Genomic DNA, 22,530 nt, shown 5'->3' with positions numbered 1-22,530 from the left:
TACAGGGATGCGGAGGACGGGACCTGTAGTCAGTACCCTCGTCTTCCGACCTCTCTCCCTGGCCCAGGCCTGCCCTCAGCAAGTACCCTTAGGTTATCGTCTCTGTTACTATTTCAGTGTTCTCGCGGCCACCACACCTGATCGGACGGGTCAGCTCACCGCGAGCCTGCGGGTCCGCTAGTTTATTGCGCATGCGTGCTCCCTCAGCGGGCTAAGCTTAAGGCAAACCTCGCCGCAGCCCCTGGCTGGGCTTGCAGGGCTCAAGGGTCCCTATACTTTTTCTTAGCTGTGTATGTTCCACTACTCCAAGCCTCGACACGTGTTGAAAGGCCCCTGCCCTGCCTTCGCGTCAGGAACCGAAGCCTGACTCCAGTCCAGTCTGTTTAACCACACCAGTGAAACTGTGGAGGTCTGACCTGGGTTCAAACCACGATTGTGCTACCGCATGGCTTAAATGCCTGTGGATAAGTGATGTGTCTCTTTTAAGCCCCAGTTTCTTCCTCTGCTATAACCTAGGTGTTATAATAATACCCGCTTTTCCTCTTCTCCCTTTATCCCACCGGGTTATTGGGTCCAGTGTCACCAGGAAGGTATGCATGCACCTGACGTCAGGCTTACCTGTGTAGTCATTATGATCTTCACATAGTACGCGGAAGGGAGAGCAGACTTTGCATTGGGAGATTCTAATTATCATTTTACCTTCTACATCTTCCACTTTCTGTAGTAATATGGTGTACACTGAAATAAAATCCTAGTAATAAAGATAATTCGAGTTTATTACATAATCAAAGTAAAGATTCGAACCTGGGAACAGCCTAACAGATTATATCCTGAGAGAACTGCTCTGCCAGTCCCATGTTTGAATGGGTTTATATACTTTAAAAAAGAAGGGTATAGTCACTTTATGTCCCTACAGTGATGAAACCATACAATACCTTCTGAAAAGTTTGTAGTTTCCATTGGTAGCTGTTGAACTGTCAGACTTTCCCAGCAGTTTTGACTCAGACTTTTGTTATTATTTTCTATACATTAAAGGAGTGAAGACATCAGGATAGTTAAACTTTACCTTTTTTTTAAGATTTATTTATTTATGCATACAGAACTGGGGTACAGGAGGGGTGAAAGGATTCACCAGAGACAGAGTGGGGAGCAGAACAGGCAGATCTACTGAAGTACACTGCTGAGGGGAGCAGTATGCGAGACAGGAGAGGTCTGCCACACCATGTGGACCACCTCTGGGGCTGGGGATGGAACTCTTGCTGCAGTGGCTGTGGCTAGCTTCACAGTGCTGTACTTTTAACCCGTTGCACCACCAGGGAGGGCCCTAAACTTTGTTTTAATTCTGTTTATAAGGAGGATTCTTGGGGGGGGGGGTTTGTGTTGATGTCCCTGTATCTGTCTTCTGGTCAGACATCAAGAGGTTGTTGAGGGCCCTCCCTGGCAGCACAGCAGGTTAAAGAACAGCACTAAGAAGCTAAAGCCACATCAGCATGAGTTTGATCTCTGGCCCTGGAGGTGACCCACATGGCGTGGCAGACCTCTCCTGACTCTCCCACTGCTCCCCTCAGCAGTGAACTTCATCAGTCGGCCTGTTCTGCACCCCCCCCCCGGTGAATCCTCTCACTGCCCCTGCACCTCTGTACCCCAGTTCTGTATGCATAAATAAATAAATCTAAAAAAAAAAAAAAAGAGGTTGTTGATTGCATTTACAGTCAATGATTTTCCTGCCAGACTTCACAGCACAGACAGGCCAGTTGCCACTTTAGAGCCTATGCAAGGGTCTGCACTTCCTTCCAGCCTGTCAAACCAGACAGCGGGATCCCAAAATGCACTTTGAAAGTTCAAGGGTCTCTTCTAATAAACCTTTCTTAACTACTCTGGGCCGGGCAGGGCATCACCTCCCATTCCTTTCCACTTTATAGCATCACTGTCCAAGGTGGGCGTGTCTTGCCTCAGGCTGTCAGGGTTTCCCAATGTTCCCAGCATTGACCCAGGGGATGATTGCAGAAGGTGAGTGACCAACCTCTGAAAGCCAACACAAGCCACCAGGAAACTTAGAAAACCTCTTTCCCCGTCCCCTCCTCTTAGAAAAAAAAAATGTAACTCTAAAACAAATGTCTAGGGATGAACATGTTCCTTAAGTTCCCCCATACAGGGACTGATTGAGATTGTGTGGGTCCTTTTTTAAAGGAAGAAATTCCAGGTACATATTTAAATGGGGGGCCACGGACCCCTCCGGTACATGGAGGATCTTGAAGCTTAATTTTTTTCCAGCTTCACTGAAACCCCGTTTCTGCTCTCAGCTCTAGAAACAAAATGCCCGACCTCCCTCCTTCCCACACATACTGTGGAATCCGATTTGTGAGAGCTTGGGCACTCCCAGCTAGACTGAGGGCTCCTCTGTAAAATCTTCACCCCTGTCTTTAGAGGGACCAAGTAAATTCTTCCTTTCCTAATAATGGGCGACTCAAGGCCAGGACCAACTCTGCCCTCCACTAGGGGACGCCCAACACCGACAGAGGCAGAGATTTCAGGGCCTGAGTGAGAGGGGACTGAAGACCAGAGCTACTGAGGCAAAGGGGTAGGGGTCCGGACTCCTGAGTCTGTGGGAGATGTCTGAGGCCTCAGATGCCTGAGTTCTGAGGAGGAGGAGTCTGGGCGCTGGGCTCCAGGACCCTGAGGGGAGTAAGACTGGGGTGGGGGTCTGAGAACAGAAGGAGGAGTCTGGGAAAGGCCCCAGGATTGGTTGGAGCCAGAACTGGCCTGGGCAGTGGTTTGGTTTGGCTTGTGTCTGTGGGAAACAAGTGGACAGAGCAGGGATTGTTCCTCCAGGGTACCCCCCCTGCAGCACCCCCTGGGCTTGGCAGTGTCAGCTCTTCCCAGGCCTGGGGACCTGGGGGCATTTCCCACCACCCCTCCCCAAAGCCCCTGTTCTTGACTAGACTCACAGCTGCCCAGCCTCAGGACCTGGGAAAACTGCCCTGTGAGGGCTGAAAGGCTGTCCGGAGGTTAATGTCAAGCAGATTAGGAGAAATACAGGCCTTCTGTCCTCCACAGCCCACAGCCCCACTCCTGAGTCCTGGGGACCCAGAGCCACACTCCACTCTCGGCTCCACTCTCTGGACAGGAGTCCGGACCAGCAGCCCCGCCCCCCGGGCCTCAGAACAGTCTGCACTCAGACCCACGCACCTCTGCTCTTACTTGCACACACTGTACTTTCTGCCTGTAATTCCCGCCCCCCCGCCAAGATACCCTCTCCCTCTTCCAACCACTAAGCCTCTTAACCCTGACTTAAGGGCTGAGGGAGCAGTCCCCTCCCTTCCCTCACTTTCTCAGTGGGCCCTCCCTGCCCCAAACGCACCACCTTTCCCAGGTGGTCACACCAGGCCTCGATACTGTCACATCCTCCCCTTCCTTATTGTCCATATGGCTGAACTGCCCATCCTCTGTCTCCCCCACTCCCTGTCCCCATCCTCTCCATTGGTGGCCTCGGGATGGAACAGCACTGGAGCAGGCCTCTAGGAAATGTTCTCAGTATTGCTAATAAGGAGAGGAGACAGCAAACCAAACATACTACAAAGCTGCAATCACTCAAACCTCTGGAACCAAGCCCAGACCCAATCAATAGCTTTTTTCAGAATCACATCAAAGCACAACTGTCTGTCTTCTGCTGTGTCTCCAGGGACTAGTATGAAACTGTAAGAACTATCACAGAGCACAGAGTGTACAGGCTTCTCCTCTTGCATCCCAGCCCACCAGGGCACTGAGGTGCTATTCTCAGCGATGTTATGGGCACCCACCTCCCCGTCAGACCATCGGACCCCTTGCAGTTGGCCCAGGGTCTGGCTCTGAAGGAGGCCACTGCCAGTAGCTGTGTCCATGGTCTATCTTTATAGACGAGAAAGCCAGATCTCAGGGAAGGAAGGTCTCTGATGTTATTTTTCCTCTCCTTCATTTCCTCTGACCAGTTGAGGCCTCCATACAGACAGTGGGTGCCTAAATGGATTAAGTCACTCCTCACCTCCACCAAGTATCTGAGGTCACAGAAAAGTAACCACATCAAAGAGAATAATGTTGGCTCATTTAGTAATTGTTGTTATTATTATTATTGATAAGAAGTCAGGCTGGAGTTGGCAGTAAGATCCTGAGAGAGCTGCGAGTATCCAGGCATCCAGACCGCCAACCCCGCCCCTCGTGGGCCCCAGCAAGGTCTGGGGAGCCAAGGGGTGCTGGGCCTGGGCTGCGCCCCCTCCTCCAGCGATGTCACTGTTCTCCTTTCAACATATGAAAGAGCTGGTCTGTAAAGATCCCTGCATAAGTGGTCACAGCTGCTGTGCTTTTGCTGTACATATCCCTGGGAAGAGAGGACAGTGGGTTTGGGAGCTGGTCATGTGGGTACAGGGGATCTGGAATCATGGGCATCCAGAAACATGTTCTTCCGGAAATGGTGACTGAACCCCTGGGTAGGCAGGGCTGGGATGTCAGAATCTGGTTCTGATGGGGGCCAGGGCCAAGGACCGAGCTGCAGGGGCCTTGAGGGAGCATCTGCCTCTGAGGGGGGAGGGGACAGAGGCTGGACACCAGGGACCTGGATGCAGTGGAAGTGGGTACTGGTGCCCAGCGGATGGTACCTGATCTTCTCATCCATGGCAGTTATGTACTGGTTCTTGTACAGGTCCTGGGCCACTGTCTTGGCCGAGTCCCAGTAACCATACAGGGATTCCTGCATCTGGGTGAACAGCGTGGGGCTGGGGGTGGGGGCAGGCTCAAGTTCACTCATGGTCCCCTGGACCTCTGTGGGGGATAGAAGGTTAGGGGAGGTGAGTGGCCTGCAGCAGAGGGAGGGGCCAGGCCAGACCAGAACTAAGCTGGCAAGATGCCTGGGATCACCCCCCTCCTCACTGACCCCTGCCCACACCCCCCCACACACACCCCCATACCGTACTCACCAAATCCCAAGAACAGGAGGAGGAGAAAGAGAGCCAAGAAGTATCTGATGCTCATGGCGTCAGGAGACCTAGAAAACTGAGGGTGTGGGGCCGGAGGTATCTATTCCTGGGGTCTCCTTCCCGTTCCCTACATGTCAAGCTCCTCATGGGTGGACTTGGGGCTCCCTGTCTTAACATTCTGTGGTTCTGCTCTTTGGCCTACACATCTTAATCCTGACAGCCCATTCATTCCTTCTCTTTCCTTCCCAGAGTATGTGACGAGTGAGATGGGCCCGTTGGGATACCAGCAGCCCTCGGAGCCCACAAAGAGCAAAGACTAAGTGAGCAAAGCAGCGGGTGGGAAGGGCAGTGACACCTGGGACTATCCAGCAGGGGAAGGGGGAAGCACCAGCACCCCAAGAACCAAACCACATGCTAAGCTCCGTTCTGCCTGGACGTGCTCAGGAACTAGGCCCCCAGCACCCCGCTAATCACCCACATGTTGCAAATGAGGAGACTTCAAAAAGGAGGATATCAAGACCTGTCCCCCACAGGGGACAGCGCAGGAAACAGTCCACGATTAGAATGGAACGCCGGGACTGTGTGGGTTCTGATTTTGCCATCTTTGCCCCCCCACCCCGCTGGCACCCCGCCCCCATTTGGGGCCTTCTCTTACCGAACTCTGGCAGGCTCTCCTTATCAGCTCTAAATGGGCAGAGAAGGGCTTTATAGCTCCTGTGATCCACCTCCCACCAGGCCGTGGCCACCTCCCCCACCCCGTGGCCCAGGCCAAAGTCCTGGCCAACAGCATCAGTGAGGGGGTGGGGTGGGGGCAGAGAGGGCAGTGACATCCCCCGAGGTCCAGCCAAGAGGACCACCAGTGAAAGCTCACCCGAGAGCGATAGGCAGGGTGGGGGCTGTGGTGGGGACCCTGGGCACCCACGAGGAATGGGATCTCAGCTTTCATCAGAGAAATGAATGAGAGGCCTCTGGGGCCCTGCAGCCTCCACCCAAAGTGAGGTGCCTCTGAGCCACGGAGCCTCCACAGCCCACAGCAGCAGGGACAGGGGCAGAGGTCAGGGGTCAGCTCCCTACTCCTTACCCCAAGGCCCCCACTGCCCCTCCCCTGCAGCTGCCACTTCCTCTACTCATTAACTGCTGGGGGTGGGGTGACCTCTGGTGCCTTGGAAGGGATTAGGACAGGGACACAGAGAAGAGTTTCTTTATTGTGGAGGCTGGGGACACGGTTCATCCTATATCCTTTCCCCACAGAGAAGTTGGGGACACATGCGGTGGACCTTGTTGAGGAGACTGTCCTTGGAGCTGAGCAGCCAGGCCTGTGTGCGGGGCCCCAAGTCCTTCAAGTGGTCTTCATAGTAGGTCTGCACAAAGCCCCGAAAGGCCCTAGGGCCCCTGCAGGAGGACCTAAAAGTGAATCCGAGCCCAGACTCCCTCAGAGAGAGCCCCGGGGTCTGCCACCCCCACCCCCATCCCCACACACGCACCAGAACCACTGCCACCTCTCTCTGGTCCTGGTCACAAGTGGCTCCACGAAGTCCTTCACCTTACCCTGAACCAGGCTCCAGGGGCCCCTCGCTGGCTCTGGTGAGGGGCTCGGGGTTTCTACACACATTTCTTGCTGACACTCTAGGTGAGACCAGAGGGCAACACGGCTTGCTGGACCCAGGACCCCCTCCTTCTCCCTGTCCCCTATGTTGACCTCATGGTCCCTCCTGGTGGCCCAAGGCTCAACCCTGTGCCAGCGCCCTCCGCCCACTGCAGCTTCTAGGCCCCTCTGCCGGCCACCGGTCTTTCCCCCAGGGCCGAGGGCCGTGTCCCTGCTATCATTCCTCCGTCTGCCTGTGGTTTTCTCCCTCATTCTGAATCTCTACCACTCTGCTTCTCGCTCCCTTCCTCAAGCCGTCTTCACACTGTCTAAGCCACCTCGGCAGCCAGTGGGGAGAACACAGGACCGGCTGCGCCCAGGGGTGGCGGTTGGCGTATCTGAGTCCTCAGTGCTCCCGAGAAAGCCTTTCTTGTGCACATCTGTCCGTCCGGCACCACCACGTGTGGGCAAAACCTCATGTGGAGAGAGCAGCCAACCCCAGGGCACACACATATATGCACACAGACACCCCCATCTTCAGCCGCTGGCCTCAGCTCACCAAGACTCAGTTTCTGCTCCCAGAGAGTGGAATGATAGAAGCACCTTCCTTGTCGGGTTTGGTGAGGAAGAGTTCACCTCTCTGAGGCACTCAGAATGGTGCCCCTGGGGGGGCCCTACGTGTGTGCTAAGCAAAACCTTAAGCACATGTGCAGAACCCAGACATATACACCAGTGCCCAGGAACACCTGCTCTCGCGCCCAGACATCAGGCCCAATAAATGGTACAAACACCCCAGAAATCGCACCCGGACACAGGCGTGCTGTTTGCTTCCACAGACACGCATTTACCATGACTGCATGCCCTGGTGCTCACGCGTGTGTGTGCATACAGGGACACACGTGCCCCCCCCAGGACCATCCGCTGGCCTTTGCACCGACCCCACATGCACGCTCCATACACAGCTGCCTCCAGCACATGCACTCCCAGAAGCGCACATGTCTGCACGCCGCGGGCCGCAGCCTCCACACCCCCAGGCCTGCGAGCCTCAGGCCACACGCCATGCTACAGCCTGCACCCACCACCCGCTCTGCTCTTCCTTACCCGCCGCACAGGCCAGGACCAGAGTGAAGCAACACAGGCAGGGCAGGGCCAAGGGCCTTCGTCCGCGGAGGGACATTTCTGGGGGCTTTGTCCCTCCGTCCCTCAGTGCTCAGCACTCCAGGCTGGGGGATGGGGAGGCTGCCCTGAGCACAGCCCTCCCCTGCCTGCCTCCCCACGCCCCTTGGCAATGACATCAGAGAGAGAGGCCCAGGTGACAGTGACAGAGGCCATGCCCCCCCTCCCTGCAACCCTCCTCCCCCACTCCCGGCACCCCAGCCTGTCTGGAGAGGACGGAGAGCTCTTTGCCTCCCGTGCTGAACCAGGTTCGAATACGATTCCAGCCTGTGTGGCCACCCTGCTTCCTGGCCTCAGTTTCCTCCCCTGTCCATACTTCGGAGCATTCATTGGCTGTCGTCGTACAGGGAACATTCTTCTCGTGGAGCCGGGACATACAGGTGCTCACAGGTCATGGCTGCTTGAGACCACTGCTTTCGTTTCTAGGTCCCAAGGCCACTGGGGTTCAGGACCACACCCACATGCACCATGTGATTAGGGCAAAGACAGGCCCTTCTCAGGGGCTCCATTTGTTTTCCTCAGCGGAATGGGGAGGGTGAGTCTCCCTGGGGGCACGAGGGGTTAAAGCACAGCACCAGGAAGCTGGACGCAGCCCCTGCAGCATGAGTTCCATCCCTGCCCAGGGAGTGACCCACAGGGCGCAGCAGACCTCTCCTGTCTCCCCGCTGCTCCCCTCAGCAGTGGCTTTCAGTGGCTCTGCCCATTCTGCACCCCACTCTGTCCTGCTGAATCTTCTCATCGCCTGCACCTCTGGCCTTACCCCAATACTTGTGGGCATTAATAATATTGAAATAAATAAATGGAGATGATGCTAAGCACTGCTCTGAGGAAAGCAGGCTGGTGAGGGCCTGAGGGCAGCTCTGACCACACACAGCAGGAGGTGGTCAGCAGCAGCCTCGCTGGCTCTGGCCAAGGTCAGACTGAAAGAAAATGAGCCTGTTTCTCCTGGAGGACCCAGCCAGGAGACAGGACACAGGGCCTGGCCAGCGGACTGTGTGTGCACTGGATTCCTGGGTCTAAGGCTGCCAGAGAATAACAGGACACCCAGTGTGACTGGAATTTCAGATTAATGAAGATCTTTTTTTAATAAAAATATGTTGCAATATTGAGGAATGTTTTGTTGCTTAAAATTACTCATCTAAAAACCTGCAAGCCAACCAGAGATCTGAAGCATACGGGAAGGAGGGGGGTGGGGAGGGGTCGAGTGGGGGGTGCACGAAGGGCTATAGCGATGGGGCATGGGGCTGTGACCGTGGGGGAGCTGTGGCGGCCACACCTGAGAGGAGAAAACAAGTACTGTCCCAAGACGAAAAGCGATGTAAGAAAATAAACACGTAAATTTAATTATAAAATAAAACTACACGTCTCAAAGTTCGTTGTCGTTTATCTGAAATCCCATTTGCACTGGGCATTCTGATCCAACTATCTGACCTCGGCAACAGATCTGACAAGCGTACAGGACAGTCCAGACCCAGAGACTTCTAAGTGAGCACTGTGCCTCCGGGTGGCCCCCGCCTCGGCTTTGGCAAACAGTAGGTGCTCAGCAAATGTTCCCTCACAATCACCAGCAAATGAAGCTGCTAGAGTTTGGGGTAAGGCATATCAGTAATAGATGTCCAAACCTGTGAATAAATTTATTTGTTTACTTTAAAGGTTTATTTATTTATGCATACAAGAACTGGGGTACAGGTCAGAGGTGTGTGGGGTGAGAGGATTCACCAGAGACAGAGTGGGGAGCAGCACAGACAGACTGACTGAAACACACGGCTGAGGGGCGCAGCAGGTGAGACAGGAGAGGTCTGCTGCAGCCTGGAGGTCACCTCCCTGGCTGGGGATCGAACTCATGCTGCAGTGGCTGCGGATGGCCTCATAGTGCTGTGCTCTAACCCATGGTGACAATAGGGAGGTCCAACCTGTGAATGAATTTAATACCTCTGAATGGTAGACCTGAAAATGGCCGATTTCTTTTTTTTTTTTTTTTGCTATAATTGGGGTGGAGGGGGTGGCGGGAATCACCATGCCTGGTGTTATGAAAAACCATCCTGTGTGGGTTCCAGAATCTGACTCCACCTCATTCCTGCTTACCGCCTCCAGGCCTGTTTCTTTACCAGGAATGGGATCCTGTGAACTGTTTACCTGGGAGGGTAAAGGAGCTTGCAAACGCAAAAGACCAGTGAGCAGCGCCACTCTCCATGAAGGGGCTCAGTCAAGGTCAGTGGCTGTTTCCTAATATCCTGTGTTTCCTGAGCGCACACAGTGCACCAGGTGCCCTGGCAGGACTTCAGCAAGGTAACTCGGGAAATAGACTTGTGACAGTCCTGTCTGGCAAGTGTCTTCATTATTCCCATTTTTCCGATGAGGAAACTGAGACCCTTGGGGGGTACTGGGCTCTCCAGCTGGCAAGTGGTGACCAGGAATCTGCCCCCCTTGCCTGTACTACCTAGCCAGGCTCGGATAACCTCTGCCCCATTTCCCCATCTCCCCACTGCAATTCTAGAGGGAAAGAGGGAGGTTGGAGCAGCGGTGGGCGTGTGCAGAGAGGTTGCTGACCCCGCCCCAGCTCCAAGGTAAGCATGGCTGTTTGCTCTTCGCTGCCTGCAATGTTTGTCCATCCCGGGACAAGAACAGGCTGAAGGTTGGACCTGAGGCAGCTCAAAAACAATTGCTGGGTGGGGGAGGAGATGGAGATAGAGAAGTCACAAGGAGGGAAGTCACAAGGGGGGTGGAAGTTGTGGGCTCTGAGACCCCATCAGGTGAATGTCTGAGAGGAGGGGCATCTGAACCTGCAGTCCTGTGTCTTCGAGATCACCAGTCCTGAACCCCAAGCCCCCAGTCACCCCACCTCTTTCTCTTAACTCTAGGGTCCCTGCCCTAGTCTGGTTCCCATGGCCTTAGGGCCTCACCCCAGAATCCTTGCACTCGCCCCCCTTCTGTTATCATCTCCCTGACCACTCACCTACCCCAGGGCTCTGGGTTGTAGCCAGGAAGTCTCTGGTGAAAAAAGAAGTTGAAATCTCTCTTCTTTCTCTTCTTCTTCCTTCCATTGGGAGGATATCCATTCACTTAAAAAAATTTAGATATTCTTAGACCATAAAGTTCACCCTTTTATTTGAGTATATACACTAATTCAGAACATTTCATCACCCTAGAAGGAAACCCCCTCACCCCTTAGGAGTCACTCTCATTACCAGGATTAAATTATTCAGTAGGGCAACACTCATTTCCTAGCTGCCTTTTTTTTTTTTTTTTAAGATTTCTTTATTTATGCATACAAGAAGTGGGATATAGGCCAGAGGTGCGGGGGGGGTGAGGGGGGGGGGTGTTTCCTGAGCGGGGAGCAGAAGACAGATTGACTGAAACACACTGCTGAGGGGAGCCGCAGGTGACACACCATATGGCTCACCTCCCTGGTGAGGAAGCAAATTCTCATTGCAGCGGCTGCAGACAGCTTCGTCGTGCTGTGCCTTAATTCCTTGAGCCACCAGGGAGGGCCAATTTCCTATCTCTCTGTCTTAATAGGTTTCCTTTTTCTAGACATGTCATAGGCACAAGATCCCTCAATAGGGCCATGTTGTAATGGTTCACTCATCTAGACAACCTTCCTTCCTTTTCATGACTGTATAATATACCACCACATCAGTACACATAGTCATAGTCACACATTATGATATTTCAGCCACAGATGGACTACACATACTATAGCAACCCCAACAGGCTGGACCGTCTAGCCCAGATATGTAAGAGGTGACATCTAGGTTTGTATCATTACACTTGATGAAGTTTATACAATGGAAAAATCACCCAAATACACATTTCCCAGTACGTATCTCCATCATTGAATGACACAGGATTCTACCTATCCTGGAGGCACATCACTATATGAATTCATTTATTCATCCATTAGTTGATGGGCATTCAGTCTGCATCCACCTTTTGGTGATGATGAATAATGCCTCCTGCAATGCCAGTGCACAAATACCTGCATGAATGTGTTTGTACCTATTTGGTAACTACCCACGTGTGAAATTGCTGTGTCACATGACTGTGACTAAATTATTCAGGCATTGCTAAAATTTTTCAAAGTTCATTCATTCATCCATCCATTTATTTTTTAATTTTATTGAGGCAATTTTATTTTATTGGTATAATTCATAGGTATAGGATTGCACCTCTTCAAACGTATGTGACCACACCACACCCACCACCATCCTTCATTCATTTTTGTATTCGGTTTTCCATGCCTGTGTTTGGACAGTAACCGTTCACCAGGAGGCATGAGTTGCTTGGCACACTCTTCCCCAGCTTGCTGATTACTTCTCAATTGTCTTTCAGATGCTGGGTTCAATGCCCCCCTCTAGGCAATCCTGCCTGATGGCTCCCCCTCCCCCACCCCTACCCGCAGGCCCAGGGGTGTGCTGTGCTCTGTGGGCAAGTGGCCGCCCCAGGAGTCTGCATACCTGTCTGCACTCTCTTTTTCTTGGTGTGATTGGAAAGATAGGCTCTCTGAGGTCCTCAAGGTGTGTCTGTTAGCCTGAGAAGCTGCGAACCTGGGGCCTGTATTGCTTCAAAGTAGAAAGTATAAAAAGGTAAATTGCAGCATTAGAATTGATGAATTCGTCCCCGGGTAATGAATGGCAGTCAAGCACTGGACTATCAGCTGCCTGTGGAGTGTGAACAGGGGTGCTCCTTGATTCAAGAAGTATGGCTGCAGTGCTCACTGGTGCCCAGCACACTTCTGGGTACTTGGGCACACTGCAGGTGAAGCAGGACATTTCCCAACTCTGCTTCGATTCTGCTGCTTTCCCAGGCCTGCTGCTTGGGGGAGTCTGTTGCTTGGATTCTGCTGCTCGCTGGAGCAGAAAGTTCCTACAGGGTGCTGCTGGCCCACAATAGTAGCTAGGGCTACCTTGACCCCTCTCCTGAACAATAAAGAACGCTTATGTATGATTGTTGAGGTGACAAGTATCCTCATAAATCTGTATAAAAGCTTAGTATTCCTGTAATTCAGGGCTCAGCCTCAAATCACCGAGCCTGCCAGTGTGACAATTAAATTTCTCTCTCTCCGCCTCTATGATGCCGTCTGATTTCTCCAGGAAATTGCCATAACACAGGGAAGACAATTCCCAAGGACTTGATATCCTAGCAGCAGACAAGGCAGGGGATAGAGCTGTGATATGTCACAGGGTAATAAATGCTGGGAAGAAAGGCAGCCGAGGCGATGGGAGACCCCGTGGGAAAGCCCAGTGGGGGGGGGATGGTTTTGAACAGAGACCTAGAGGTGGTGGATTGAGCCAGGTGGATACCTGGGTGGATATCTAGGGGAAGAGCATCCCAAGGGGGGGGGGGGCTGGGATGAAAGCACAGGGACAATCACTAGGTCGAGGTGCAGATAGACAGTGTAGAACCCCAAGACCTAGGATCACAGGGCTTTCCTCTGAGGGTGGGTTTTCTGATCCGAGGAGGGACACAATCTGATTTATGTTCTAACACGATCCTTTGGGTGGCTGAGTGGGAAGAGAAGGTTGGAGTTTGGGGGAGCACAGGTGACAGAGAGTGTTAAGGACAGAGTTGCATTATTTCCAACTTTCTTCTCCACCCTCATTCCTGTTCCCCTTCCCCCTTTTATTTTTGTAGAAGAACTGGGGTGAGGGCCAGAGGTGTGAGGGTATGTGAGAGGAGTCCCCAGAGACAGAGTGGGGAGCAGAACAGGTGGATCTACTGAAATCCACTGCTGAGGGGAGCAGTGGGGAGACAGGAGAGGTCTGCTGCACCCTGTGGGTTACTCCCTGGGCGGGGATAGAACTCAGGCCTTAGAGGTGATAGGGTCAGGGTTAGCGTAATGACTTAACCCTTAGGCCACCAGGGAGGCCCATCCCTTCTCTCTCTTCGTTTATTATTTATTTATGCATACAAGAACTGGGGTACACGCCAAAAGTTCTGGGGGGATGAGGATTCACTAGAGACAGAATAGAGAGCAGAACAGGCAGATGGACCAAAATACACGGCTGAGAGGAGCAGCAGGGAGACAGGAGAGGTCTGCTGCGCCCTGTGGGTCACTCCCTGGCTGGGGATGGAACTCACGCTGCAGGGGCTGCAGAAGCTTCATAGCGCTGCACTTTAACCCCTTGCACCCAGAACTGGACCACCTAAGGCTGTCCCTTCCACTCTTGCTTTTTGCACTTAGCACTACTACCCTGCTACATCTCTCCACCTTGTGCAAGTGTTAGCTCTTTCTTTCTGCAGTCACATGCTGCCCTGCCCTCTTTTTTTCTAGCCCCTAGGGGTGAGCCCTCAGGTGGCTGCCAGCTTCCATGCCGATGCTGAGCCTCCTGTCTGCCCTGGTGTTTCTCTGGCTCTGTGATGGACCACAGTTAGCATCACTGGGACACAGAGAATGCCAGGTGAGCTGTGTGCCTCGCCTATGCCTTCCATCCTCACCACACCTGGCATTTGCCATTCTTCTGCTTCTACCAGGCTTAGAGCAAACTGGTGTCTTTAGGTTGTTTTCATCTCCTCGCCTGTGAGTTTGAGTCTCACTCACCACGTGAACTGTTTACTCCTTTATGTCCCCATGTGTCTCTCTGGCACTGCAAGGAATGACCTGAGAGCTCTCCCGGGGCTTCTGAAAATGCTTGGAAAAAGAAATGTATTTACTTCAAAATGCTATAAAATGGCCAAGTAGAAATTAGTATTTTGTTGCTTAAATTGGTATCAAGTAGACCCAAGCAGCCTGCGGCAGCTGGACTCCTCATGCAAACGCTAAGGAGGGTCAGGAGCATTTCAATCTGCTGGACAGAATGAAAATGGGGGGGCGCGGGGGGGGGGCGGGAGCGCAGGGTGACTGGGGAGGAGGTAAGTGGGGTAAGAATGTGGCCCTGGAGATGTAAACTGGCACAGTCACTGTGGACATGTTCTGTCTATTGTGCGGAATGTTCTGATCAAAGAGAACTACCAGAGGGCCCAGTAACCCCTCTTCTGGGTGTTTCTTAAAAAAAGTGAAAGCACTCGCCAAAAAGACATGCACACCCCACATTCACTGCGGCGTCACTCACAACAGCCAAGGCTGGAAGTTACTCACGTGGTGGCGACAGAGATAAGGTGTGTCTGTGCACACACCGGCTTTCTACCCAGCCATAAAATAGATGAAATTTTGCCACTTTTGACAATATGGATGGACCCTGAGGACACTGTGCTGGGTAGAATAAGTTAGAAGGAGAAAGACAAATACTGCCTGATGCCACTCATCTGTGGACTGTAATGGGAAACAAGCAATAAAGCAAACAAAACAAAATAAAGAATGAACGCTTAGACTGACAGCAGAATGGTGCTTACCAGGGGGAAGGGGGACGAAGGGGACAGCCTGCTGGTGGATGTATGGAGTTGCTGAGGTGAGAAATGATTCACCTCTCCCCACCCCGCCCCCAGTTCATATCCCTGCTCTCACCACTCCTGGCTGTATGATGTCACTCACGTGACTTTAACCTTCTGGGCCTTCTGTTGCTTCAGTAGGGGCAATGAGAGCACCTACTTTGGAGGGGTTTTATGAGAGATTAATGTAGAGGGGCCCCCTCCCTGATTTAGCACAATCACTTATTTCACCAAGTATTATAGAGCATCTAGATCCTGACAAATCCGGTGCTGGGTTATGCCTCAGGTTACATTGGGGTGATGACAGCCCTGGCTTTGTCCTACTGGGGCTCACAGTCCAGTGGCAGAGACAGACCCGTTAGCAGACAATGATGATCCAGACAGAGTGGGCAAGGTTGGGATGGAGGTGCTTGATTTAGCTTGGGGATCAGGGAGGGCTTCCTGGAGTAGGAGGCAACAAAGCTGAAATCTGAAGGGTGGGTGTTGTGTCCCTCTCTTTCCTATCTGTCCCTTGCCCTGCTCCTTCATATCTGCCCCTTGCCCTGCTCCTGATCATCCTTCATGAGACATGTAAAAGTATAGTAAATACCTACTGTGTGCCTGGTGATGAATCAGCCTGAAGCCAAGGGAAGAATATACCAGGGACTCTGTGACTTGCATGTATGACTTCACCCCTTGGTGCCTTCATGGCATTAGTGCCCAGTGCCTCGGGTTCCTATGAGGAATCTTTTGAGATTATGAAGTTAAAAAGTTTGCAGCCTGGGGCAATACAAAATGCTGACAACACTTGAATCTCCCCCCCACAGGGCAGCTGTGACCCTGTCCCAGTGCTCCCTCCTCACAGCAAAGCAGCACTCAGAATTCTCTACAGGATTTTTATTAGTTTTTGTGTGGGGGTTGGGGAGATGCCTGGGGCATCATGGAGGAAGTCCTCAGAACCCCTTCCTGGGGCTCAGCTACAGAGCAGCTGGGTAGCCTGGGTATCCTTCCTGGGGTTCAGGAGAAGGTGGTTTTTACATGTTCCTTTATTTTGCTGAACACTCCAGTAAACCAGTTCCTGTAGAGAGAAGGGCCGTGGGGGGGGGGAGAGGTCACCGTTTTATACCACCCTCTCCCTGACCCCTGACCTTCCTCTTCCCCAAGACAACCGGGCTTTGCCTGGTGGCCCCCTGCTATGCCTCAGTTACCCAGATGAATCAGAGGAGCCTGAGATGAGAACACTGCTTTCAAGGCCTGCCAGTTCTTGCTTCCAACCTGCTCTGTTTCCTACTCACTCAAGGGCATGATCCAGCCTCCCCGCCTGTTTGCTTTGCCTGGAAGGGCACCCTTTCCTTAATGATCTAAGGGCCTTCCTGCCTCAGGGCCTTTGCAGCCATCCTTACCAGGAACATGTTCCCCAAGTTTCCAGACCTGCTTGGATTTTTTAAAAACAATTCAGATCTCATTTTAAAGGATTAATATTTCTAAAAGATACAATCACCAAGTCTACAGAAGCCTCTCCCTCCCTCCCCAGTCCTGGATTGTTTACATGCACCCTATTAATTGTCTTTTTGGGGTTTAGCTATGTTTGACTCATCTAGAAATTCAGTGGTTATTGTCTGTTTTTCTCCCCATTACTAAGGTGAGTTCTCAGCAGGCTGAGACTTTATCTTATTCACCTGTTAATCCCAACACTGGAATAGTTCCACGACTTAGTAGATGTTTGATAAATATTTGTTCTTGAATGAATGATTCTCTAACTCCACAAGGCTACCAAGATTGCTTAAGGAATTCACTATTTACACTATGCTAAGAGGGTGCCAGTCCTCTCATTTGCTCCCCCTGGGGACGGCCCATTTTATAGATGAGGAAACTGAAGATCCTAGAGATTTGCTCTACTCCCAAGATCACACAGGGATCAGTGGGTACGTCTGACCCCCACACCTGGGCCTTTCACCATGCAGGACCTTTCCTACAGTGTGGTGAGATCTGTGCCCCAAATCTGAGCAAGACTTGGGAGACCCAGCTGTGCCCACAGGGACCTTGTCAGTGTCTCAGGGCCTGTTTTCCCAGTCTGTTTACTGATAACCCCCAGCCCTCCCATGCCTGGGTATGTGTGTGTTGAGGGAAGGCAGGGGTGGGGTGGGGGATTGCTGACCGGGCCTTTGAAGGAATTTCACTCTCTTTGATGCGGTCCAAGGTTGTCCGGGCCTTCTGCCCTAGGTTGCTTCCAAACTCCTTCAGCTTGCTCGGGATACTCTCCAACGTATCAGAGATATCTGGGGCTGCCTGGGCTGGGGCTGGACCTACCCAAAATATGCACAAAGGACACAAATGATATTCCAGGGATGGGAATTAAGATCCTTGAATGTGATTCTTGCGGGTCTTGGTGTTAACAGTGGAGGACCAGGTGGTTCTCAAGCTGCTAGGAATTGCTCTACTGTTAGCCCTGAACACCCCCTGCCCTATTCTCTTCCCCCCACCCTCGCCAGGCTGTAAAAGCAGGATAGCCAATCCTGGAGTAGTAAATATCCTATGTCATCAGTCGCTGGGGCTCCCCTGAGTAGCTCTGCCCCTGCAGGACCACCTTCAGAGAATCCTGAGACTCACCCAGCAAGGTGGGGGTGAGGCTGGAGGCTATCCTTGGGTAACAAGGAAACCAGAGCACAGAGGGGGAACCCACTAAGCCCAGACAGTAGGCCCATGGCCTGCTTCCTGCACCCAAATCTCCAACTCCCAGTCCCCCGCCCCCCCTTTACCTTCCAAAACCACAGACAGAACCACCAGCAGGATCGACAGAGACAGGATGAGCCTCATGGTGGGGCTGGAGGGACACTCTGGAGGCAGAGGTGAGGGAGACAGTGATCAGGGCAACCCTCCTCCCTCTCCTAATGTCCCTCCCTCCTCTTTTTCATGTCTGGAGTGGGGCAGATCTCCTCTCCTGAGCCCTGAGTGCTGAGCACCTACCTGAATCTGAGGCAGGCAGCAGAGATGGAAAGTCAAGGCCTGGTGAGGGCCTTTATCAGCCTGGGAGGGGGCGGGGCAGGTTAATCTCCCTCCCCCTAAGGCTTCCTGGTTCCTGTCACCCTATGCCCAACCCCCCTTTCCCTCTATTGCCTTTCTCCCTGGGACTGAGGGTCGGGGTGTGTGGGCACATGCACTACGCCCATGCAAACCTCTGGCTACACAGAACCCTCCCAACTGGGGGACCAGTCACAGCCCCTCTCCCCTCTCTCAGAGGACAGCCTTCGGCACCTCTCCTCAGTTTAATAGCCTGCCAGCCTTCAGGGGTCTCAGTAACTTTCTTTTTTGCTCCTAAACTCACTTTGGTGTCCTCAGGCCACCTCTTCTCTAGCTCAAGCAAGTCTTACTCCATATCTCTGGGATTACCACGTGTCTCCGTCCCCCCGACCCCTATACCACCAACAACCTTTTTTAGGCTTGTCCTACTGAGCCCCTAGTGCCTTACATCTGGGGGTAACCCAGGGCTCCCTGAATGCTCTCCAAGGCCTTAACTTCACAGACACCCAGCCTTCCTTTTGGAGAAGTTTTTCAGCCTGCCTGAAGCACAAAACCTCAGCTGCAGAATTCGCAGAGTGCCTCTCCATCCATTCCCTTCTGGCCCCCCACGCACACCGCTTGCTCTCTCCCCCACTCCCCAAGCTTCTAGAGGCCCATCTGCTCTTTTTTACCCTCCTTGGCCCCCTCCTGCACCAAGCACCCCCTCCAACCCCATGTCCCTCCCCAGGGCCACATCCGTCCATCCCCCAGGGCTGGAGTCCAGTGCTCCCCCCCTGCTGCATTTGACCGCCAGTGAACTCTGGCAGCTGAGGAGGGGGGTGGCCCTGGACCCAGACTCTAGGTTGGCTGGCCTTGTGTCCCCACGACCATGTGCCAGCCTTGGGGTGAGGGGATGATTGTGAAAGGGATGCACAGACTTGACCCTGGCAGGATTGCAACACCCTCCAGGCCAGTTAGTTCAATTTTCAGTTCTAGTCAGCCCCCCAGCTGCCCAGACATCTTCTCAGTGTCTGTCCCTTTCTTCCCCACCCCACCAGGATGGAAAAACAACTCTGCTTCCCCACTCCCCAATCTCTTCCTCATCTCAGCACCAGGGGCTTCCATTCACAGATGGAGAAACAGCCAAAACATCCATGGCTCAGGGAGAAGCTCCGTGGGGGAGGGATTTTTGTCTCTCCTCTTGAGGACTCCAGGCTGTCTCTGGGGATCCCTGCTGGGGTCAGCTTCTGCCTGTGCCCTTGTTTCTACTCCTAGATCTGACAGGGTCTGCTCAAGGTTTTCAAATGCGGGAGTTCAAGATTCAGCTCCTCAAGTGGGAGAAGTCCTTGGCTGGTGCCACTTGCGTCGCTGACATTAGGGGAAACTGAGGCTCAGATGGTAAAGCCCCACTCCAGGGCACACACTGAATTGGCAGCAGGCTTGGCTGGGACTAGGCCTCTTGCCTGAGCCCACGGACACTTCCCCTCTTCACTCAGCCTCACTGGGGGTGTGGGGGCGAGAGCCATGAGGAGGGGGAGCCTACCTCCTGAGGGAGTTCAGGGCAGCAACCACCAAAGCTGGCAGAGATGTGAAGCGGGGGCTGGGCCTCGGTGATTCCAGCTCAAGCCCTGGCCTGCCCCTGGTGGGGGGAACCTTGCCCCCTTCCTGAGAACTGAGGGGGTGGGAGAGGAGAGAGCCTGAGGCGGGACTTCAACCCTGGCCTCTCTGAGACACTCCCAACTTCATCTCCAGGCCAGGACGCCCTTTCCCAGCCCTGCAGACCCTCCGTTGCGCATGCGCCATTGCGCGCATGCGCCTCTCCCCTCCCTCTTGTCTGGACCCAGCACCCAATAGGGCCGGTGAGGTTAGTTAAGAGGTCGACAGTGCAGCTGGAGAAGGAATGATTGCGTATAGGGGGCAGAGAAGCAGTTGTAGGGAGGCCTTGGTAACCCAGAAGAAAACAGAAGGGACAGGACATATCAGATGGAGGGAGAAGAGAGAAAAGCAACAGGCAGGGCTGGGGGCAAGAGAAACTCAAGGAGGAAAGAGATAAAAAGATTAAGGTGGTGGAAAACAGGAAGCCAGAGAAATGAAACGTCTCAGTGAGTGCTGGCCAGAATCAGATAAGACTGTATGGAGGCGGTCTGGGAGAAGTGAGTGGGGAAAAATGAAAATGGCTTAGCATCAGCAACGGGTCTCAGGTCTTTTGAGGACCTGGACATTATGACGCCAGTGTTACGGGGCCCTGCACGGCGAGGTGGCTTTGTTGCCCAGGGAGGTAGTCAGGGGCAACTGCAGGATTTAACCCAGGGGTGGATGTGTTTCTGGTCTCAGAGCCAGAATGTTAAGAGAAGCAGAGCCGAGAGAGTGGCAGCAGGTAGCAGAGGCAGAAAGAAAAATGAGACTCTGGGGAGAAGGGAGCAAAGACAGAGCCAGGAGAGAAGAGAACCAAGAAATGGACACGTGCAAGACTGCGTGGGGAAGGAATGCTGGGGGCAATGATCGACAGACACAGCTGTGAAGCTTGATGAATCTTTATTAAGCTGGGGCCCGGCAGGGCAGGGCCTCCTGCAGGCTGGGGAGACGTGGGCAGTGTGGGGCAGGAGTGGACCCCGCCGGGCACGCAGGGGTGGGACTCAGTGATTCTCACTGGGCCCAGTGGTGGGGCTGGCGCCCACTGCCAGCTGCAACTTCTCCACCAGCCCGGCCCACTGGCGCTGCATGTCTTGCACCAGGGGCTCGAACCAGCCCTTGAGGCGGGCGTGGAAGGCCTCGGCCTGCTGCCGCATCTGGTTAGCCTGCTCTTCCACCTTGGCCCGCACCTCCTCCACCTGCTCCCGCACCTCCTCCAGTCGGTCGCGGGCCCGGTTGCCCACCTCCTCCAGGCGGTTGCCCACCTCCTCCAGGCGCCCTCGCAGCTGTTGGCTGGCCAGGGTGCCCACGTTGTTGGCCCGCAAGCGGCCCTGCTGCACCAGCAGCTCCAGGCGCTCGCGGAGGGGGCTGACGCCCCGCTCTGCCCCCTCGCGGGCCCCGGAACTGTACACCGCCAAGCGCTTCTGCAGGTCCTCGGCGTCGCGGAGGAGCCGCTTGCGCAGCTTGCGCAGATGGGAGGCCAGGCGGCCCCGGAGCTCCTCTGAGCTCTGGCCCACCATGGTCTGCACGTCCTGGCGGTACTGCACCAGGCGGTTGCGCACATCCTCCATGTCGGCCTCCAGCCGGGCCTGCGCTGCCTGCAGCTCCTTGGTCAGGCGGGTCTGCGTCTCCTGGGCCACAGGGCCCAGTTGCTCTTCCACCTCAGACATGTAGGCCTTCACTTCCTTCATGGTCTCCTCCCTCAGTTCCCTGGAGGCCGAGATGGTATGCGTGGAGAGAGAAACAGGGAGAGAGTGAGACGGCTAGAACCATCCAGGGAAAGAGAGAGGAACTTGCCAGAGACAGGGAGAGCCGAGAAAGCGGTTCCCTGGGGCCTGAAATGGAAAGAGGACACAGGACGTGTAGAGAGAGACCCAGCCTCCGAAGGCTGGGACCAGGGGCAGGAAGAAGCCCAGACCCATGGGGGTGAGGCTCCAAAAGGCAATCGCTGACCACGGGGCCAGGGCGGGGCACTCACTCCAGTTCCTGGGTGACTCGAGCGCTGAGCAGGTCTTGCTGCACCTGGTCAGACAGTGTCTGCACCCAGCGCAGGTAGTCCCAGAAGCGGCCCAGAGCCAGCTCCCAGGGCTGGCTGCCCTGCCACCTGCCCGGCTCGGGCTTCAGCTGCACCTCCTCTGGCGCCTCCCTCTCTTGTTCCATATCGGCCTGGCATCCTGCAAGGAGCAAGTGTGCGACAGACGTCAGGGTTCTCTGCTCCCTCTGCGCACAGGGCCTGGGTCGGAGTGGTGCGCCACAAGGCTCCCTAGGGGGCTCAGAGCAGAGAATGGGGAGGGGAAGGGCTCCCTGTCTGTTTAATCATTTGAAAAAAGTCTACTGAGTGTTCCGGGCAGGGCCAAGCTGAGGGGAAGGAGAGGTGATGGAGAATAACAGTGATCACTGCTGACAAATATCTATACTCCTTTAAATAAATCTGAATCACACACGCGCACACAAAAAAGAACTGTTACAACTCCCACGTGAAGCATGGGGAAACTGAGGCCCAGAGAGAGTAGAATAGCTACTCGGTGTATGTCAACGGAAGGGACAAGGGACGCGGGAGGCGAGGAGCAAGTTCCGATACCTGCCAGGAGCGCGACCACCAGCACCGCCCACAGAACCTTCATCTTTCCGGTTCGCGATTGGCCAGTCTGGAGAGGGCGAAACTGTCAGTCAACAGCGGAGAGGGCGCCCCCACCCAGAACCCCGCCCCACTCGGCCCGGCCTCCGAAGTCCGCCGCAGAACTGCCCCAGTGTAATCCCACCACAAACATTTACCTGAAGGCTCCCGCACTATTTGATGACCCCATTGTCTTCTATCTCCCAGCCCCAGGTCGGCCAAGG

The 22,530-nt window shown here is 54.0% G+C and overlaps 4 protein-coding genes across 5 annotated transcripts in view; all 4 read right to left on the bottom strand.

The window, feature by feature from the left end:
- Positions 1 to 4,084: 4,084 nt before the first annotated feature.
- On the bottom strand, positions 4,085 to 5,873 carry APOC2 (apolipoprotein C-II). Of its 2 annotated transcripts, XM_012733704.1 has the most exons (4): positions 5,605 to 5,873; positions 4,950 to 5,025; positions 4,632 to 4,794; positions 4,085 to 4,354 (listed from the first exon to the last, which is right to left on the bottom strand). In XM_012733704.1, the coding sequence occupies exons 1-4, from the start codon at positions 5,737 to 5,739 to the stop codon at positions 4,264 to 4,266; spliced, it is 465 nt and encodes a 154-aa protein (XP_012589158.1). In that variant the 5' UTR covers positions 5,740 to 5,873; the 3' UTR covers positions 4,085 to 4,263. The 2 variants fall into 2 exon arrangements, with proteins under 2 accessions (XP_012589158.1, XP_004694237.1); XM_004694180.2 differs by lacking the exon at positions 5,605 to 5,873 and having other exon boundaries at positions 4,950 to 5,266.
- Positions 5,874 to 6,078: 205 nt separating this feature from the next.
- On the bottom strand, positions 6,079 to 7,648 carry APOC4 (apolipoprotein C-IV). The gene is made up of 3 exons (XM_012733723.1): positions 7,636 to 7,648; positions 6,434 to 6,575; positions 6,079 to 6,341 (listed from the first exon to the last, which is right to left on the bottom strand). The coding sequence occupies exons 2-3, from the start codon at positions 6,559 to 6,561 to the stop codon at positions 6,182 to 6,184; spliced, it is 288 nt and encodes a 95-aa protein (XP_012589177.1). The 5' UTR covers positions 6,562 to 6,575; positions 7,636 to 7,648; the 3' UTR covers positions 6,079 to 6,181.
- Positions 7,649 to 15,944: 8,296 nt separating this feature from the next.
- APOC1 (apolipoprotein C-I) lies at positions 15,945 to 18,106 on the bottom strand. The gene is made up of 4 exons (XM_004694179.2): positions 18,025 to 18,106; positions 17,817 to 17,894; positions 17,216 to 17,363; positions 15,945 to 16,135 (listed from the first exon to the last, which is right to left on the bottom strand). The coding sequence occupies exons 2-4, from the start codon at positions 17,872 to 17,874 to the stop codon at positions 16,075 to 16,077; spliced, it is 267 nt and encodes an 88-aa protein (XP_004694236.1). The 5' UTR covers positions 17,875 to 17,894; positions 18,025 to 18,106; the 3' UTR covers positions 15,945 to 16,074.
- Positions 18,107 to 20,575: 2,469 nt separating this feature from the next.
- The window catches only part of APOE (apolipoprotein E), a 2,653-nt gene continuing 698 nt past the window's right edge, over positions 20,576 to 22,530 (bottom strand). Inside the window, exons 2-4 of the mRNA XM_004694178.2 lie at positions 22,271 to 22,337; positions 21,668 to 21,863; positions 20,576 to 21,399 (exon numbers count right to left, since the gene is read on the bottom strand). Coding sequence (XP_004694235.1) covers positions 20,694 to 21,399; positions 21,668 to 21,863; positions 22,271 to 22,313 — 945 coding nt within the window. The 5' untranslated portion in view covers positions 22,314 to 22,337 and the 3' untranslated portion in view covers positions 20,576 to 20,693. The remainder of the gene's footprint in view (positions 21,400 to 21,667; positions 21,864 to 22,270; positions 22,338 to 22,530) is intronic.

The sequence above is a fragment of the Condylura cristata genome, unplaced genomic scaffold (genome assembly GCF_000260355.1).
Source record: "Condylura cristata isolate star-nosed mole 26May11 unplaced genomic scaffold, ConCri1.0 scaffold00041, whole genome shotgun sequence".
In the NCBI taxonomy this organism is placed as follows: domain Eukaryota; kingdom Metazoa; phylum Chordata; class Mammalia; order Eulipotyphla; family Talpidae; genus Condylura; species Condylura cristata.
Note: the sequence above shows the minus strand (reverse complement) of the source record. Positions and strands in the feature narration are given on the sequence as shown.

Coding starts and splice junctions, on each gene's coding strand:
- APOC2 (XM_012733704.1), bottom strand. CDS start 5,739: ATGCTGTTGGCCAGGACTTTGGCCTGGGCCACGGGGTGGGGGAGGTGG. Junction 5,026..5,604: donor GGAGAGCCTGCCAGAGTTCG/GTAAGAGAAGGC, acceptor CCACACCCTCAG/TTTTCTAGGTCTCCTGACGC. Junction 4,355..4,631: donor GCCATGGATGAGAAGATCAG/GTACCATCCGCT, acceptor CTCTCTTCCCAG/GGATATGTACAGCAAAAGCA.
- APOC4 (XM_012733723.1), bottom strand. CDS start 6,561: ATGTGTGTAGAAACCCCGAGCCCCTCACCAGAGCCAGCGAGGGGCCCC. Junction 6,342..6,433: donor GAGAGGTGGCAGTGGTTCTG/GTGCGTGTGTGG, acceptor GTCCTCCTGCAG/GGGCCCTAGGGCCTTTCGGG.
- APOC1 (XM_004694179.2), bottom strand. CDS start 17,874: ATGAGGCTCATCCTGTCTCTGTCGATCCTGCTGGTGGTTCTGTCTGTG. Junction 17,364..17,816: donor TCTGTCTGTGGTTTTGGAAG/GTAAAGGGGGGG, acceptor TATTTTGGGTAG/GTCCAGCCCCAGCCCAGGCA. Junction 16,136..17,215: donor GAAATTCCTTCAAAGGCCCG/GTCAGCAATCCC, acceptor TTCTCTCTACAG/GAACTGGTTTACTGGAGTGT.